The 17,222-nt window shown below is 53.6% G+C and overlaps 1 protein-coding gene across 3 annotated transcripts in view; it reads left to right on the top strand.

Moving 5' to 3' along the window:
• Positions 1 to 17,222, top strand: part of TOGARAM2 (TOG array regulator of axonemal microtubules 2) — a 71,022-nt gene that overhangs the window by 19,447 nt on the left and 34,353 nt on the right. The window contains exons 5-10 of one of the 3 annotated variants that reach the window (XM_054476645.1): positions 1,846 to 2,057; positions 2,803 to 2,993; positions 10,624 to 10,670; positions 13,561 to 13,727; positions 16,296 to 16,446; positions 16,934 to 17,098. In XM_054476645.1, coding sequence (XP_054332620.1) covers positions 1,846 to 2,057; positions 2,803 to 2,993; positions 10,624 to 10,670; positions 13,561 to 13,727; positions 16,296 to 16,446; positions 16,934 to 17,098 — 933 coding nt within the window. The remainder of the gene's footprint in view (positions 1 to 1,845; positions 2,058 to 2,802; positions 2,994 to 10,623; positions 10,671 to 13,560; positions 13,728 to 16,295; positions 16,447 to 16,933; positions 17,099 to 17,222) is intronic. The other 2 variants (XM_054476646.1, XM_054476647.1) reach the window with 2 other exon arrangements.

The raw sequence follows: 17,222 nt of genomic DNA, 5'->3' as shown, positions 1-17,222 counted from the left end.
TTCCTGGAGCCGAGGGGTGTCTCCAGCTCCCGGGGAGCCCAGGAGGATGCCAGGGAGCCCCTGGGAGGAATGGTCCTGGCTGCACATTATGGAGGCAGAAGGTGGGGTTGGAATGCCCGAGAAGCTTCCTTAGAACTTCCAGGAGGTGCAACTTCTAGAGCTGCCAGACCAATAACTCTCTCCCTTAGGGGTTTGAAGCCTTTTTCTAGACATTTCATTTCTTTTTTTACAAAGTTCCAGCGTAGGGAAAAAAAGAATGGAGTTGTTCTACCAATGTCCTGATGGGCAGTGACCTGTAGACTTATCAGGCCCCTCAGCAAGCATGGAGGGCCGGGGATTTCTGGCCCCCGAGCAGCGCTGGGGCTGCTCTGGCCCCTGCATTGAGGCTGAGTTGACTTCTCTGTGCTCTGACCCAGCTGGGGCTCAAGGTGGACCAGCAAATGGCACAGTCTCCACTTGACCACACCCCTTCTTCTCCATCCTTTCAGCACCCCACAGGCTAACCACAACACAACAGTGCTCCAAGACAGAACAAAACCAGCACCGGAAGCCAGGAGGGGAGCGAGTATGCAGGAACAGAGATGATATTTTGACTTGGCTGGTTTATTTATTTTTATTTTTTTTTCTGGGACAGAGTCTCACTCTGTCGCCCAGGCTGGAGTGCAGTGGTGCGATTTTGGCTCACTGCAACCTCCGGGTTCAAGCGATTCTCCTGCCTCAGTCTCCCGAGTTGCTGGGATTACAGACAACCACCACTAGGCCCAGCTAATCTTTGTTTGTTTTTTTTTTTTTTTTTTTGAGACCAAGTCTCGCTCTGTTGCCCAGTCTGGAGTGCAGTGGTGCAATCTTGGCTCACTGCAGCCTCCATCTTCCAGGTTCAAGCGATTCTCCTGCCTCAGCCTCCCAAGTAGCTGGGACTACAGGCGTGTGCAACTACGCCTGGCTAATTTTTGTATTTTTAGTAGAGATGGGGTTTCACCATGTTGGCCAGGCTCGTCTTGAACTTCTGACCTCAAGTGATCCTCCCGTCCTCGGCCTCCCAAAATGTGTGGGATTACAGGCGTGAGCCACTGCGCCTGGCCTGACTTGGCTGTTTTGATGCAGTGGTTTTGATGACGCCAGAATGAAAGTTAAAATGCTAGTCTTTTTTTTTTTTATTCCTCATCACTGATATTTACAAAGATAACCCTGAGCTCTTGGCCCATCCCAGTGCTTCTTGCCCTGTGCCTTTGCCTGAGGCATGGCTGCTGGGTGAGGTGGAGTGGGGCACTGGGCGCTGAAGATGTCTGTTGGGCACCTGAAGCATTCAGAAGGGAGCTGGAAGTGTGGCGGTCTGTCTTAGACGACGTTAGCTATGTCAAAACAGCTACGCCCCCACATCATTAGCCGAAAAGGAAGGCGGAACAAGTAATTTATCAGCCCCTGTCATGTGCCAGGTACTTGCCTGGCATCTTATATAAGTGATGTCATCGAATCACCCCATTTCACAGAAGCGTAATGGGGTTCAGAGAGACAGTGGCTTGCCCGAGGTCACATAGCTTCTACCCACGGCCAGGACCTGCTTTGCTTCCTCCTGATCTGGCACTGCTTTTATTTCCCTTCCTTCCCACGCTGCCTCTGAATTCTAAATGGGTAACTTGGATGGGCACTTTCTGGAATGGCACAGACACTCAGAAGCGGCTACTTGCTCAGTCTACCAGTGGTGGGGTTGGGGGCAGATCTAGTCTCTCTCCTCGCCATCCCAGTCCTTCCCAGGGCAGAAGGCCCCGTAGCTGGGGTCTGAATCCCCCTTCCACTCCCTGTTCTTCTGGGACTAACTGATTTCCCATCCCCATCCCTGTACAGCCTCTCTAGATCCAGGGGCAGGCCCCCAAGGAGTTCCCCTGCGCAGCACCATCCCCCAAGCCGCCTCTCAGAGGCTGCTGAGAGTGCCCAGGCCGATGCCTCCCATCCAGAGCATCCCTACCACCCCCGAGGCCAGTGGAGTCAAAGAGAAGGGCCTGGACCCGCCACGGAGCATTCCAGGTCCTCACGAGTTAAGACCCGGTGCTCAGGAGGTAAGGCGGTTCGACTGCTGTGAGTCTGGTCCTCAGCTTCTTTCCCTCCCTTCCTCCTGCCTTTCTTTCTAGCCTCCATCAACCCCTGAATCCATGCCCTGAGCATCCCTGGAGGTGTCTCGAGGTCTGCAGTGAGGATAGGGACAGCACTGGGAGAGGCTCAAGGTGCTCATTTCACCACCTCCCCCAGCATCCCAAACCTCCATAGCTGGCCTGGGGGCTCTGGGTGGCTGTGCCAGAGGCTGCATGACCTTTGTCCTAGAACTGGTGGTCCCCTAGGCCTTCTCTGGTCTAAGTGTTCCAGAATTCCTCCTGCTTTCTGACCCTCTCCATTTTAAGCAAGAGTGTGGCAAAGAATGCTGGGCTAGGACTCAGATTTGGGCCTTGGTTTCCGTTTGCCCCTCACTGGCTGTGTGACCTTGTGCAAGTCACACCCCTCTTTGGGCCCCAGTTTGCACATCTGTGAAAATAGAGGTTTGGCCTAGATGTGTTTGAAGGTCCTTCCAGCTCTGATGTTCTAGGATTTTTCTGAAATGAGAACAGAAAAACAAATAATAATAGTCACAAAAGGGCTTGCCAGTCACTTCACCAGGAGTGGTAAGGAAGCAGTCAGCCTTCTGGGGGTCCCAGGGTGGTGTGGCTGAAAAGAGACATCAGGCCCCACACTGTGTGAGGTGCCTGGGAGGTGAGCGTTCACCGTGGTATGTTTCCATAGGCCAGACCCCTGTCCCTCCTCTGCTCCCAGGCGCAGATCTCCCGGCAATACCTGCACTGCAATGATGAGAAGATGCGGAAGTCCCTGGGCGGCATCATGATCCCACCCATTCCAAAGGCCAGGACAGTTGCAGCGACCCCCTCCCGTGTGCCTGGCTCCCTTCCCAGCCCATTACCTCCAGGCCAGGGAGTCCTCATGGGCCTGAGAGCCCCACGCACGCGGTAAGAGCTCTAAGTCAAGCCTTCCTTGCTGACTTCTCTCCCTCTGTCCCCCTGAGATCCACTGGGGCTCCTCATGGCCGATCCTCCATGCTGGGGCAGAGTTCCTGGGACACCAGGCAGCGAAAGGGCCGGGGGCTCCACCCACGAGCCACAGACCTAGGGAGGTCCCAGCATGGTTGCTGGGGCTTCTCTGCCTCTTGGCTCCGGCAGGCTGGGTCAATGGCATCACGAACAATGTCTCCAGCCTCTGTCTTCTCCTAGTGCCTTAGTGGATGAGGTTGCTGGAGTAATGAATAAAACACTAATTATTTTATCTCATATATATAATTTTGAGATGGAGTCTCACTCTGTCGCCCAGGCTGGAGTGCAGTGGCGTGATCTCAGCTCACTGCAACCTCTGCCTCCCGGGTTCAAGCGATTCTCATGAGTAGCTGGGATTACAGGCACCCATCAACATGCCCTGCTTATTTTTGTATTTTTAGTAGAGACGGGTTTCAGCATGTTGGCCAGGCTGGTCTTGAAATGCCTGACCTCAGGTGATCTGCCCTCCTTGGCCTCCCAAAGTGCTGGGATTACAGGTGTGAGCCACCGCGCCCGGCTATGAATAAAACACTATTTCAAAGCATGATTTAGTTCATGGCAGCTCTTTGTAATTAAGTGTTTTCTTAATTGATGGATACTAAAAATACAACCGGTATCATGTGTATGGCGGACAGTCCACAAACTTTTGGACTTGAAAAGGGGTCTTCATATCCCACAAACAAGTGGGGAAGAGGGTCTTTGTGTTGGCATAAATTGGGTTATGGCTTGTAAGGAAGACAGTGCTCTAGATGGCCAGCAACATCCCCGTGGTCAGTCCAGACTGATGTCAGAGCACGTGTGTGTGAGAGTGTGTCTGAGTGTGTCTTTGTGTGTGCACACATGTATGAGTGCCTGCATGTGTGAGTGTGTATGTGTGCATGTATGTGTGAGTGCATGCATGTATGTGAGTGCAAGAGTGTGTGTGTGAGTATGTGTATATGTGTGTGAGTGCATGCATATGTGTGTGTACTGTCTGAGTGTGTTTGTGTGTGCATGAGTGCAAGAGTATGTGTCTGAGTGTGTCTGAGTGCATGTGTGGCGTATGTGTGTTCATGTATGTGTATGTGAGTGCATCTGTGTGGAGTGTGTGTGCATGTGTGTGGAGTGTATGTGTACGTGTGTGAATACATGTGTGTTCATGTGTGTGTGAGTGCATGTGTGTGCATGTGTATGTGTCTGAGTGCATGTTGTGAGTGCATGTGTGTGCATGTGTGTGGGTGTGTGTACATGTGTAGGTGTGTGAGTGCATGTTGCGTGTGTGTGCATGTGTATGTGTGTGCCTGTGTAAGGCCATGTGTGTGGAGTGTGTGTGTGCATGTATGTGTGCATGTGTGTATATGTGTGTGAGACCATGTGTGAGTGCATGTGTGTGGAGTGTGTGTGCATATGTGTGTGTGTGCATGTGTGGGGGGTGTGTATGTGTGCATATGTAAGACCATGTGTGTGAGTGCGTGGAGTGTGTGTGCATGTGTGTGTATGTGTGAGAGCATGGGTGTGTGTGTGGGTGCATGTATGTGGAGTGTGTGTGTGCATGTGTGTGTGTGAGAGCATGCATGTTCATGAGTGCATGTGAGAGCATGTGTGTGTGACTGCATGTGTATGCATGTGTGAGTGCATGTGTTAGTGTGTGTGACTACGTGTGTGTGAAGCCGTGTGTGGAGTGTGTGTGCATGTGTGTGGAGTGTGTGCATGTGTGTGTATGTGTGTGAGAGCATGCATGTGTGTGCATGTGTGTGAGTGCATGTGTAAGTGCATGTGTGGAGTGTGAGTGCATGTGTGAGTGCATGTGTGCATGTGTATTTGTATGAGTGCATGTGCGTGAGTGCATGTGTGTGCATGTGCGTGAGTGCATATGTGTGTATGTGTGTGAGTGCATGTGTGGAGTGTCTGTGTGTGCATGTGTGTGTGAGTGCATGTGTGTTAGTGCATGTGTGTGCATGTGTATGTGTGAGTGCATATGGGTGAGTGCGTGTGTGCATGTGTATGCGTGTCTGCATGAGTGTGTGTGTGCATGTGTGTAAGTGCATGTGTGTGGAGTGTGTGTGCATGCATGTGTGCATGTGTGTGGGGTATGTGTGCATGTGTGTATATGTGCGTGAGACTGTGTGAGTGCATGTGTGTGGAGTGTGTGCATATGTGTGTGTGCATGTGTGTGTGTGGTGTGTATATGTGTGTGTGTGTGTGAGAGACCGTGTGTGAGTGCATGTGTGGAGTGTGTGTGCATGTGTGTGTGTATGTGTGAGAGCACGTGTGCACGTGTGTGTGTGTGGGGGTGCACGTGTGTGGAGTGCATATGTGTGCATGTGTGTGAGAGCATGCATGTGCGTGAGTACGTGTGTGTTAGCGTGTGTGTGACTGCATGTGTGTGCATGTGTGAGTGCATGTGTTTGTGTGTGTGACTACGTGTGTGAAGCCATATGTGGAGTGTGTGTGCATGTGTGTGGGGTGTATGTGTGTGCATGTATGTATGTGTGAGTGCATGTGTGTGTGAGTGCATGTGTGTGCATGTGTATCTGTGTGTGAGTGCACGTGTATGTGTGAGTGCATGTGTGTGGAGGGTGTGTGCGTGTGCTCAGGGCCTATGGGCCTGGCTCCTTCAGTACAGTCACAATCCAGTTCCTGCTGTGACTGCTTCCCTCCCGTTTCTTGGGGACTGATGACTTGGATTCTTCCATTTTTCTCAGACTTCCTCATTCCCTCCATCTCCCTGGTGCCTTCCCTCTGTGCACATACATGTTCATGCCTTCCTCCGACCCTGTGGGGTATGGAGACCCGTCCATGTACCTGCTCCTGGATTCGAGTTCTCTATTCAGTTTTCACCGTCAGCCTCCTCAGATAGCGGCTTGCTCCACTGACCTCCGCCTCCTCACCAGTGGACACGTCCTCCCCTTTCCCACTCAGACGGGGGCTTCTTCCTCCCCTCGGAGCAGCCTTATCTGTGACTCTCACGACTCGCTGGCCCCAGACCTGTGGCCTTTCCTCTTATCTCCTTACTCTTGACCTTTTTGCATCATTTGAACCATGGATAGCCCTTGAATTTTTCTTCTTTTTCTGCATCCTGACTTTATGCCTGCTTCTCGACCTTCCAGGCAGCTTCCTGTGTGCCCTCTTCCATTTCTAAGTTCTGCCATTCCCAAAATTGTTCTAGGGCTCTTTGCCCCATCTCCTGTTTTCTCCTGGGGCCCTTATGTGTGCCCAAGTCTTCCAGATGGTGGAATATGGGTGAGTTCACATCTCCTGCTCTAGCCCTGGAACCATCCACAGGTCAGGCTCCGTGTTTCCATCTTTCTGTTGGGCATCTCCAGTTTCTCCTGGCTGATGTGATCCAGCACCAGAGGGAGAGACAGGGAGGCTGTGCCGCCATCATGGCAACAAGGACCACCTCGTGTTTCCCCAAACCACCCCCTCCCAAGACCTCCTCATTGCTGTCAAGGTGCAGACCTTCTCCTTGGCCTTCAAGTCTCAGTGTCATCTTTGACCCTTGCTCCTAGTGCCTCCTGCTCCAACACATTTCCATAGCCCCCCAAGTCTTTCTTAACAGCCATGAAAGCTCCACCCCTTTCTTGCCCCTGCCTTTCCCTCTTGGTTTGCACTTCCGCTTCCTTCTTGACCTCCCCTAATAGTGCCTAGCCAGTCTCCTTGCAGCCCTGTGTGCTCCATCCCCATCTTTCATTTTCCTGCTTCCCCTGCCACCTTGCACACCTCTTGCGTGCCCTTTGCCTGTCTTGACATTCCTGATTGAATGAATGGAGGGTCCTTTGTGTCAAGGACCCAGGCGCATGATGCTGAGTCTCCTTGGCCTGACATTCAGGGTCCATCCAGCCCACGACCACACAGTTCCTCCCCGCTGTCCCCCAGTGCTGCTCTGCGGGGCCTTCTTACCCCTCCAGACCCTGAGGACCTATTACCATTTCACTCATCCATCCGTCCATTTACGAGGGGACATCGTGCTTCCCCTTGTCCATCTCTGCAACCCCAACAGCCTCTCACCCCCTTTCCCCACCCATTCATTCCGTCTCCACTGTTCCACGTCTACCTACTCCCCCTTTAAAGGGCAGCAAGGAGGGGAAGTGGCCTTCTCTGCATTGTCCACAGGCATCCAGCCCAGGGACTGCCTCAGCCCCTCCCTTCCATTAAACAAAATAAGCAAATCTTGATTATTTAAATTTATTTTGTTTATTTTATTTATTTGTTTTTTATTTGTTTTTATTATTATTTTTTGAGATGGAGTCTCACTCTGTCGCCCAGGCTGGAGTGCAGTGGCATGATCTTGGCTCACTGCAACCTCTGCCTCCTGGGTTCAAGCAATTCTTCTGTCTCAGCCTCCCGAGTAGCTGAGACTACAGGAGCATGCCACCATGCCCGGCTAAATTTTGTAATTTTAGTAGAGATGTGGTTTCATCGTATTGGTTAGGCTGGTCTTGAACTCCTGACCTTAGGTGATCTGCCCACCTCGGCGTCCCAAAGTGCTGGGATTACAGGCGTGAGCCACTGCACCCAGCCAATTTAAAAAAAAAAATTTTTTTTTTTGAGATGGAGTCTCACTCTGTTATTCAGGCTGGAGTGCAGTGGCGTGATCTCTGCTCATTGTAACCTCCGCCTCCCTGGTTCTAGTGATTCTTCTGCCTCAGCCTCCCGAGTAGCTGGGATTACAGGCATGCACCACCAGGCCTGGCTAATTTTTGTATTTTTAATAGAGCTGGGGTTTCACCATGTTGCCCAGGCTCATCCTGAACTCCTGATTTCAGGTGATCTGCCCACCTCAGCCTCCCGAAGTGCTGGGATTACAGGTATAAGCCATCGCACCTGGCCCAGCCTATTTTATTTAAACCTCATTCTGTTCTTTAACTTGGAGCACCACAGGGCAGAGGCCATATGTCAAAAACGTCTGTGGCTTCCGTGGGGCCAGGATTGGTACCTGGCATGGATTAGTTCCATAATAAATATCTGTCCTTTCCTGTCTGGTTGTGACATGGATTTCCCTTTGTTGACAATGTGGGGCTCTCTAGCCAATGGACGGGATGGAGCCTCTATTACCATTTCACTCATCCATCTGTCCATTTACTCACCTAACAGCTGTTAAGCACCTACTATGTGCCAGGCGCATAGGCCACAATCTGTGTGCTCCGGCCAGGGAGTCATCAAGGTGAAGTGCAGAGAGGGGGGTGCGTAGGCGAAGGCTGCCCATCATGTTGGTGACCCAGGAGAAGGAGATCTGAATCATGCCAGGCAGACTTCTCAGGGAAGGGTGAGGGCACACTTGCGAGATGGAGATGGAGGTGGAAGAGGGAGAGACGGAAGGAGGAGTGAGCCCCTGCATCCTTGCGTGACAGCCTGTGGGGTGCGGGTGAAGGGCCCGTGTGCCAACTGAGAAGTGGGAGCTTCGTCCTCCTGTGAGGAGGTGCCACCAAAGGCTTTCGGGTGTGAAAGTGGCATCTGCTGTGACTTAGAAAGGCCACACTGGCAACCTCAGAGTGGCACGGACTGTGTAGATGGAGGTGGGGCTGCTGCAGGAATCCGGGCAGAAGGCAAAAGGTGCCTGAACAGGGCAGAGGCAGGGAGTCTGCGGGCTGAGGATGCAGAGGTGGAGGTGGGGTGGGATGAATGGCAGGGCTAAGCCACGGGCTGGATGTGGGCTGAAGATGGGGGAGCTGAGACCATGCCGGGGTTCCTGGCTTCAGCCACTGGACAGATACTGGCACCCTTCCTGGAGACAGGGCATAGGAGAAGAGGCAGGTGCTGGGGACAGTGCCGAGGCCACTCTTTGACACGCTTAGACGTTTGGGTTGGAGCAGGGAGGGGCTCTTGCTGGAAACAGGGCTTTGCTGCTCCTGCTCCACCCACCTCCTTGGGGCCTGGGGAGGAGCCTGAGCGGTGGTGGGTTTTCTGTGAGGTTCGCGCAGGGTGGGGCGGGGCTGCCACGTGCAGGAAGGCAGGGGCCCTGATCGGCGTGGCCTGTCTTGCCCTCAGTACTTTCTGCTGTGGGGTCTCTAGAGAAGGGGAGGGCAAGAGGCTTCCCCAAGGTCCACAGCTTAAGAGAAGCTGAGCCAAGTCATCTGAGGCCAAATCCCTTGCTCAGAGCAGGGGTGTGTGTGTGTGTGTGTGTGTGTGTGTTAGGGGGGTGCGGGGGCAGGGAGGCTGCAGCTCAGGGCCCCAGGGGCAAAGCCGAGGCCTGAGCAGGATGAGGCCGGGTCTTGGAGAAGGGGGCAGCATTGGGGCTTTTGGCATCCTGTGCACACCTCAGGCAGCCTGGGACCTCCATGAGCTCGTAAAAGCCAAGGGCAACTGTGTGGACTTTGATGCTCCACTTCCCTTCCCTGCCTGCCTCCAATCCTGTTAGTGCCGTTGGGCAGTGGTTGGGCAGTGGTAGGTCACAATGGCAAAGGCCTAGGGGGCGAGCTCCCCAGGTCAGGGGTGCCCTGGGGCATTCGCTTACTATCTCCAGTCCACACAATCCCTCCCCGTGGGTCCAGACCCAAGAGTCTGGGCCTGGCCCTGGGAGCAATGGCGAATCCCGGCTGATCTAGGCCCAGGTTGAAGATCCGCTCCTCCCGTGGACCCAGGGTCTCCTGACCTCCACAGTCCCCAAGGATCAGGGTTCTCCTGGATTCAGGCAGGCACTGAGGTGGGCTGACCTGCCGCCTCTCCTCCAGCCCGGCCTGGACTGTGATCCTCTGAGGCCAGAGCATGGGATATTGTGTTCCTGTCCTGTTGCTGTGGCTTGTTACTCTGTCAGCCCCCCAGTGGGTCCTGATGTCCACCGAGAAGGGAAAGCCATGTGGGACGCTGCAGGGCTGGTCTCCATGGGAACCTGAGCTCCCGGAGGGCAGGGAGTGTCATGTCTTATTGATGCTCCATTCCCAGTGTCTAGAATGGTGCTTGACACATAGTAGGTCTTCAGTAAATATCTGTTGAATAAGTAAATGGTGCTTCCAACTTAAGAAATTACAATTAAAACCAGTGCCAGGGATGCCACTGTCTTCCCTTCTTGTGGGTAATTGGGATTGAGCTTCTGGTACAAAAGTGGTGACTTCCTGCCACAGCAAAGGGGATCAACCCCGCCCCCCAGGCCCTAGGATGGGGATTACAATCACGAGTGGGACTATTTAGGGGTCACTGAGCTCTCACGGGGTTGGGGCAGCTTGGAGAACTTGAGCTCGGTGCTGTCTGAGCTGGGAGGCAGTTTTACCCTTGTCTGCTGCAGCTGCTCTGAGCTCCACAGGCCCAAGCAGCGCAGTGGGAGGGTGGGGGCTTCCTTTAAGCCAGCAGTTTCTGTGTGGATGTCGACCTCCTGGGGAATGGGCAAGCTGCACTGCCAGGAAATGGGGCTGAACCTGGCCTGGTGGTCAGCCTGCCCTTGTGTTTGCAGAGGGAGCTGTATCTCCTGCAGCTTGAATCCTGGGCCAAGAGCCTCTTCAGGGATAACAATGCCCTCCCCTCTGTCCCCCATCTCAGCCATTGCCCCATCCTGGAGCCACCCTGGGCTCCCCCAGCAGTGTCTCTGGCTGGCCGTCCCTCATGATGCTTTTCTCTCCCCCATTCTTTTAAGATTGGCTCGGGAGAGTGGGCCTCGGGAGAAGACCCCTGCATCTCTGGGTACGTATCTTCCATGCACACCTCCCTTTGTTATTTGACTCTCTACATTCCTGAGCTGGGTCATGGAAACAGAGTTAGGGCCAGAGGAGATCTGAGAGCTCTTGTGTCTGGGCCCTTCATTTCACAGCAGGAAGCTGAAGTCACCGGAGGTCTAACCGGAGGGTGGCAGCGGGCCCGGGCGAGGTATGGAAGAGAAGTGACGTTTATTGGCACCTGCTCTGGTACGTCAGGTGTGATGACATACACCAGCTTGTGCAGCTTGCCACAGCCTTGATAAGAGAGACGATGCTGGCCCTGTGTGACAGACGAGCTGGCACACGAAAGCTCTGTGAGCAGGATGTCCTCCCTGGTCGCTGAGCCCTGTCAGGCTTGCAGTCAAGTTTCCATGGCTCCAAAGCTGGGGTCTTGACACATCAAGCAGCTGCCCCTTGCGGTGTGTTAAGCAAGTAGAGAGAGTATTCCTCACCTAGAGAACGAGAGGGTAAACCAGAGCCCACAAACCTCAGCCAGCCGGCCCCAGGAGCTTTAGCTGTGAGTATAGGGCCAGCACAGGATTGAGGTGAGGAGAGGGGACAGGGCAGGGTAGGAGGCCTTTAAAGAGGGAGGAGGGATCCTTCCTGGATTGAACTCTATGGGGAGGTGGGATGGGTGGATGGAAGCTGAGCCTCTGCTGCAGGGTTGGGGAGTAGAACACCCCGAACCCAGGCCATGGTGGGGAGGAGTTGGAGGCAGCCGCTCTGCTGCCCGGCAGGAGGGGTGGCCTCCCTAGGACCAGCTTCCTGGCAGGTCACTCTGCTAATCAGCTCAGCTGGTGGGGCAGTTGGCGAAGGGGGGTGGCTGTTGCCCAAGAGGCCCTGGGATCAAAACACAAAGCTGGGCCTGGCACAGAAACCTCTGCGGCAGCTGCTTCTCCCCTGGTCCCGGGCCAGGCTGCAGCAGGGTGAGCTCAGGCAGTCTGTGGCGAAATGCACTGGCACCCTGAGTGACCTTAAGAGCTAACCCGGAGGATGCTGGTGTGGGGGTTGGGCCAGGAGACCCCAGTCAGTAACCACTTCCTCCCCTGGCTCTCCAGCTTGTTGCTTGACAACCAGGTCACCAGGGGCCTGTGACAGGGGCAGGCTGCTCAGACAAGGCTTTCCAGGGCATCCCTTTGGGGTGCAGGTGAAGAAGTGACATACAAAATAGTTAAGTCCTTAAAGGGCTCTCTGCCCTCCAGCTGGCAGCTGGGCTGACACTGCCCTCTGTGCGCAACATGCCTAGCACGTGGTAGGGGCTCACAGGGTCTTGTCTGAAGCTGGGGGCTTCCCCACATCTGTGGCATTCCTGCAGTCCTTGCCCTGGCCAGGTGGTGCCTACCACATGTGCCCTCTGCCCTGCCTCTAACCTCTGGGCAGATGAGGCTTCAAAGCCCCTCTTCCCCGTTTGCCCTTGATCCTTCTCCCTGCACCAAGCAGAGGAATCCTTTGCAGAAGACATGGGCTGGGCAGAGGACCCAGGTGACCTGGGAGCTCCGCAGGGGTCCCAGATGTAAGATGTCTTTTCCAGCCTCAGGCAGCCTCAGCTGGTGGTCCCATATCAGCAGACCCCTGACTTGCAGGTTCACCCAAGGACGGTTAGCTCCAAACCCTGTGGGTGGCAGAAAATGAATGAACCTGTTTGAGCCCTGCCTTCATAATGAGAAATGTACCTTTAAAATCTGCTGATGGGGAAAATATGAATGACAAAGCAATACTGTGGATTCGATGCCATCAACTGGAAGTGAATGGGTATTTTATCCATCCCAAGAGCATTTGAAGGTTACTGGCTGTATTAGTCAGGGTTCTCCAGAGGGACAGAACTAGTAGGATATATGTCTGTATATAAAGGAGTTTATTAGGGAGAATTGGCTCACACGATTACAAGGTGAAGTCCCACAAGAGGCCATCTGCAAGCTGGGGAAGAGAGAGGCTGGTAGTGGCTCAGTCCAAGTTCGAAAGCCTCAAACCAGGGACGCCAACAGTGCAGCCTTCAGTCTGTGACCAAAAGTCCGAGAGCCCCTGGCAAGCCACTGGTGCAAGTCCTAGAGTCCAAAGGCCAAAGAACCTGGAGTCTGATGTTCAAGGGCAGGAGGAGTAGAAGGAAGCGTCCAGCAGGGGAGAAAGCAGGCAGCCAGAAGACCCGGTGAGCAAGGTGATCCCACCTTCTTCCACCTGCTTAGTTCTAGCTGCGATGGCAGCTAGCAGCTGATTGGATGGTGCCCACCCACACTGAGGACGGGTCCTCCTCTCCCAGTCCACTGACTCAAAGGTCAGTCTCCTCTGGCAACGCCTTCACAGACACACCCAGAAACAATACTTGACCAGCTATGTAGGCATCCAATCCAGATGGCACCTAATATTAACCATCACACTGGCTCTCAGCTTTTCCATCTGTGAAATGAGACTGGACTAGTGTTAGATCTCTGGTCCTGGCAACTCTGCCCTTTCCTGCTGCGTCTTGCTTTCAGGCAAGCCCACGCTCATAGGAAAGCATTGGTGGGCCCATTTTGCTTTTTCTTTTCCTGCTGTACATACCTTTCAGGACAGATACACTTACTTACATTCTCAGGAAACGTCTTACATCTCCTGGATAACACATCTGGCCCTGTTTCCCGCCCAGCCTCCCCACTCCCACACCTATCTTGGAATAAAGTGTGCAGTGAATGAACGAATGGAGGGTGATGCTGGTCCACAGGTAGTCTGCCTCATGCCTGCCAGTGCTGCCCTGTACAGTAAACCTAACTCAGGTCTTGCTCCATTGAGGAAGAATTGAGGGTGTGGGGCTTAGCAGTAGAGTTGAGCCAGCCACAGGGTCAGTGAGCTCAGGAGTGACCTGGGTGTCTTCAGCTCCACCCCTGTTCTCAACCCCTCAGAGCCAAAACCTTTGGCCTCACCCATCAGAGACAGGCCTGCCGCTGCCAAGAAGCCTGCCCTGCCTTTTTCTCAGTCTGCTCCCACGCTGACAGCCTTCTCCTTTGACCGTGCCAAAGAAGCCTGCCCTCTGCTGAAAGAAGAGGACCAGAAGAAGATCGGCACCAAGGTACCTGGGGAGCAGGAGGAGGAGGAAGTGGGGCTGGAGTGGACCACAGGCTGCATGAAGGCAAGCAAGCGTCTGAAGTATTCAAGAGTGGGACCAGCCACAGAGCAGAGCAAGGAGAGCCCGAGGCAGCCACCCAAGTACTAAAGCCCAGAACCTGCAGACAGGGTTGGGGTGAGGGCTGAAGAAAGGAAGAGAAAGGATGGGGGTCGGAGGTGGGGTGGGGAACTAGATGCAGGGAAGACTACAGAGGGTTGTTGAGGGGTAGGAGGGAGGAAGGAAGGAGGACGGGGAGGTTGTACAGGGCTCAGGAGGAAGCCGAATGTGGGGGAGAGAGCAGGAAGCCTTAGGTGAACTGGGCTGCGTTGTTTGAACTAACACCCAAGATAGCAAATGAGAGGCAGCTGACTCAGGGCTGATCAGCTGCGGGCTGTGCTCCAGGGACTGGCGAATACCTCACACTTCTCAGGTGACCTTGGAAGGTGGTCTCTTCCCTGGTTGGAACGAATTTAGTGAAGCTTGGGGAGTCACTGTAGTGAGGAGCCTGTGCTCATTCTTTGAAACAGAACATTCCAGGTCAAGAAGCATATCTTGAAGGCCTCCTGGGTGCATATTCTCTGTTAAAGACTGGGTGACTGTGTTAAATCAGCACCACAACCCTCCCACTGTAGAGAGGACCACACAACATGAAACACAAACAACGATTCAGTGCAGCGAAACGAGCTTATCCTCCACCCCACTTCTGCGCTCCCTCCTGTGGCCACATCATAGGCCTTGGCATTCTAAAATGTGTCCCCCCACCATGGTCTCAATTGCAAGCATCCCATTGGCTCACCACCTTCTCCTGCTGTTCTGCTCAATCCAGCTAATCCTTCAGTTCCAACACTTGTTCCCTCTCTGGCATCAACAATATTCTCCTTGAAACGGGATCATTGCTATCAGCATGTTAGCTCTCTGTTACCTCTTTCATTTTAAGAAAGCAAAACAAAACCAAGACAAAATGATTGCCGCGTCTCTCTTCTCTCATGAGTCCACTCCTGACAGGCATTAGTCCACACTCCCCACTGAAACTGCCCATCTTCCCAAATGCAGCCACGGTTAGTCCTCGTCTACCTTGACCCCATTACAGCTTTTGACATGACTTGTGTCTCATCCTTGAATTCTCCAGACAGGGATGGGGCGAGGGGTGGCTCTTTTTTGGTCCTGCCTACGTGAAAGGCAGCTCCTTCCCAGCCCTTCTTGGCTGCCTCCTCGTCGTCTCCCCGGCCTCTGGATGCTGGAACTCCCCCAGCGCTCAGCCCTCCGGCCTCTTGTCTATTTATACTGACCCACTAGGTCCTCATCCAGTCCAGACATTAAGTACCATCTCTATGCTGAGGAGTCCCACACCTCCCTCGCCAGCCTATACCTTCCCTTGACCTCCAGAGTAACATATTTAGCTGCTACTCAATATCTCTGCTTAAGTGCCTAATTATATTTCCAACTGACTGTGTCTAAAACTCAACCCTTGAACGCTCACCTCACAAAACCTCCTCTCTCCCCAGGGGCCAACTCAACTCCAGCCTTCCAGTGGCTCAGGTCAACCACCTCGGGCATCCTTGGCTCCTCTCTTCCTCTCTCGCCCTGCACCTCATATATCAGCGAAGAGAGTGAGCTGCACCTTAGAAGCATGTCCAGAATCTGCCCACCTCCCCATCCCCATCGCCGTCAAAGCCCCACCACCTCTTGATGGGATGTTCAGCTGCCTCCTAAACACTCTTCCTGCTTCCAGTGTGAGGCTAGCTCCAGACCCTTCCCGTGCAGCAGCTGTCATGAGCCTTAGAGAAATGGAAGTTAGAACGTTCTGTGGATGTGGAAGATAATATCACTGGGGAAGGGTGAAGGGAACACAGGAAGTCTTTGTTCTATTTTGACAACTTACGAGTTGTTCTTGCGTCTTAAACTATTTCAAAATAAAAAATTATAAAAAACAACACTTAGAGACAGCCCCCACCAGTAGAAGTCAGATCATGTCACTCCTCTGCTCAAAACCTTAAACAGCTTCCTGTGTCCTTCAGAGGAGAAGCCCAGTCCTTTCCTTGGCCCACGTGATGTGGATCCTGCCCCCTGCTTGATCTTGTGTCCTGTCACTTCTCTGACTCAGAGAGCTCAGCCAGTGTCCACCCACTGACTGTCCCCAACTAGCCAAGCACACCCGGCCTCAGAGCTTTTGCACTCATTCCCTCTGCTTCAAACACTTCTTTCCTAGAAATCTGTGGGGCTGGTCTCCTTCCTTTATTTCTGTCTCCACTTAAGCTTCACCTCCTCAGGGAGTCCCTAGGGACCTTCTAGGCTAAAAGCCACTATCATCTCTGTCTCCTTACTATTCTTTCAGCACATGCTGCCTGATATCAGCATTCGGTCTGTTTATTGGCTCTCTCCCACACCTCGAAGCTCTTAAGGTGCAAGGAGTTTGTCTTTTTTGTTCACTTCCAGGACAGCAATTGGCACACAGGAGAAACATTTTTGATGATTGAATGTTGATGATTGAATGAATGGAGGTTAATAGAGTTTGCCTTGACCTTGTGCCAGATCCAAGTCACCATCTCCAAGTCTGCCCGGGAGAAGATGCGGCTGAAGCAGATGAAGGAGATGGAGCTGCTCTGGAGGCTGGAGGAGCCCAGGACAGGGCAGGAGCTCACTCCTCAGGGCCTGGGCTCCCAGAGAGCCTTCATGAAGGAAGGTACTGGGTGCCTGGTGTGGGATTTGCTCAGGCTTGGGGAGCTGAGTCCACTCTCTCATAGCCTGCTGATGGGCCCATTTTCTTTTTTAAAGTTTTTATTATTATTTGTGTATTTATTTAGAGATGGAGCCTCACTCTGTGGCCCAGGCTAAAGGGCAGTGACACAATCACAGCTCACCATAGCCTCAAACTCTTGGGCTCAAGGGATCCTCCTGCCTCAGCCTCCCAAGTAGTGGAAAATACAGACATGTGCTACCATGCCTGGCTAATTTCTTTTAAATTTTATGTAGAGATGGGTGTCTCTCTATGTTGCCCAGGCTGGTCTTGAACTCCTGGCCTCAAGCCATCCTCCTACCTCGGACTCCCAACATGTTGGGGGTACTGGCATGAGCTACTGTGGCCAGCCATGGGCCCATTTTCAAAGGAGGACATTGAGGCCAGGGGAAAACAGACCTGCCTAGTCCCAGGACTTTCTCTGTGTCCACAGGCCTCCTTCCTCTCCGGGGCAGCGGGACCCTGTCTGTGCCCACTAGGCTGAGCGGCTCACGCAGAAATGACGTCAGCATCATCCTGAGGAAGTGGGCCAGCCGGGCCTCCCTGCCCAGCATCCCCGTCAGCCTGCAGGAGCCCTGCTTTGCCCGCCACGCCTCAGGTGGGCAGGCCGGACTGGCAGGCACACGTGTCCCTCTGACCATGCTGCCTCGGGATGCCCTGAGGCATGGCAAAGGTGACCTCGGTGGCTTTGCTTCCGCCCCTTGTCCATGTTAGACCAGGAG

The sequence above is a fragment of the Pongo pygmaeus genome, chromosome 12, assembly GCF_028885625.2.
Source record: "Pongo pygmaeus isolate AG05252 chromosome 12, NHGRI_mPonPyg2-v2.0_pri, whole genome shotgun sequence".
Taxonomy (NCBI): Eukaryota; Metazoa; Chordata; class Mammalia; order Primates; family Hominidae; genus Pongo; species Pongo pygmaeus.
The sequence above is the reverse complement of the archived record's forward strand: the minus strand, read 5'-3'. Positions and strand labels throughout refer to the sequence as shown.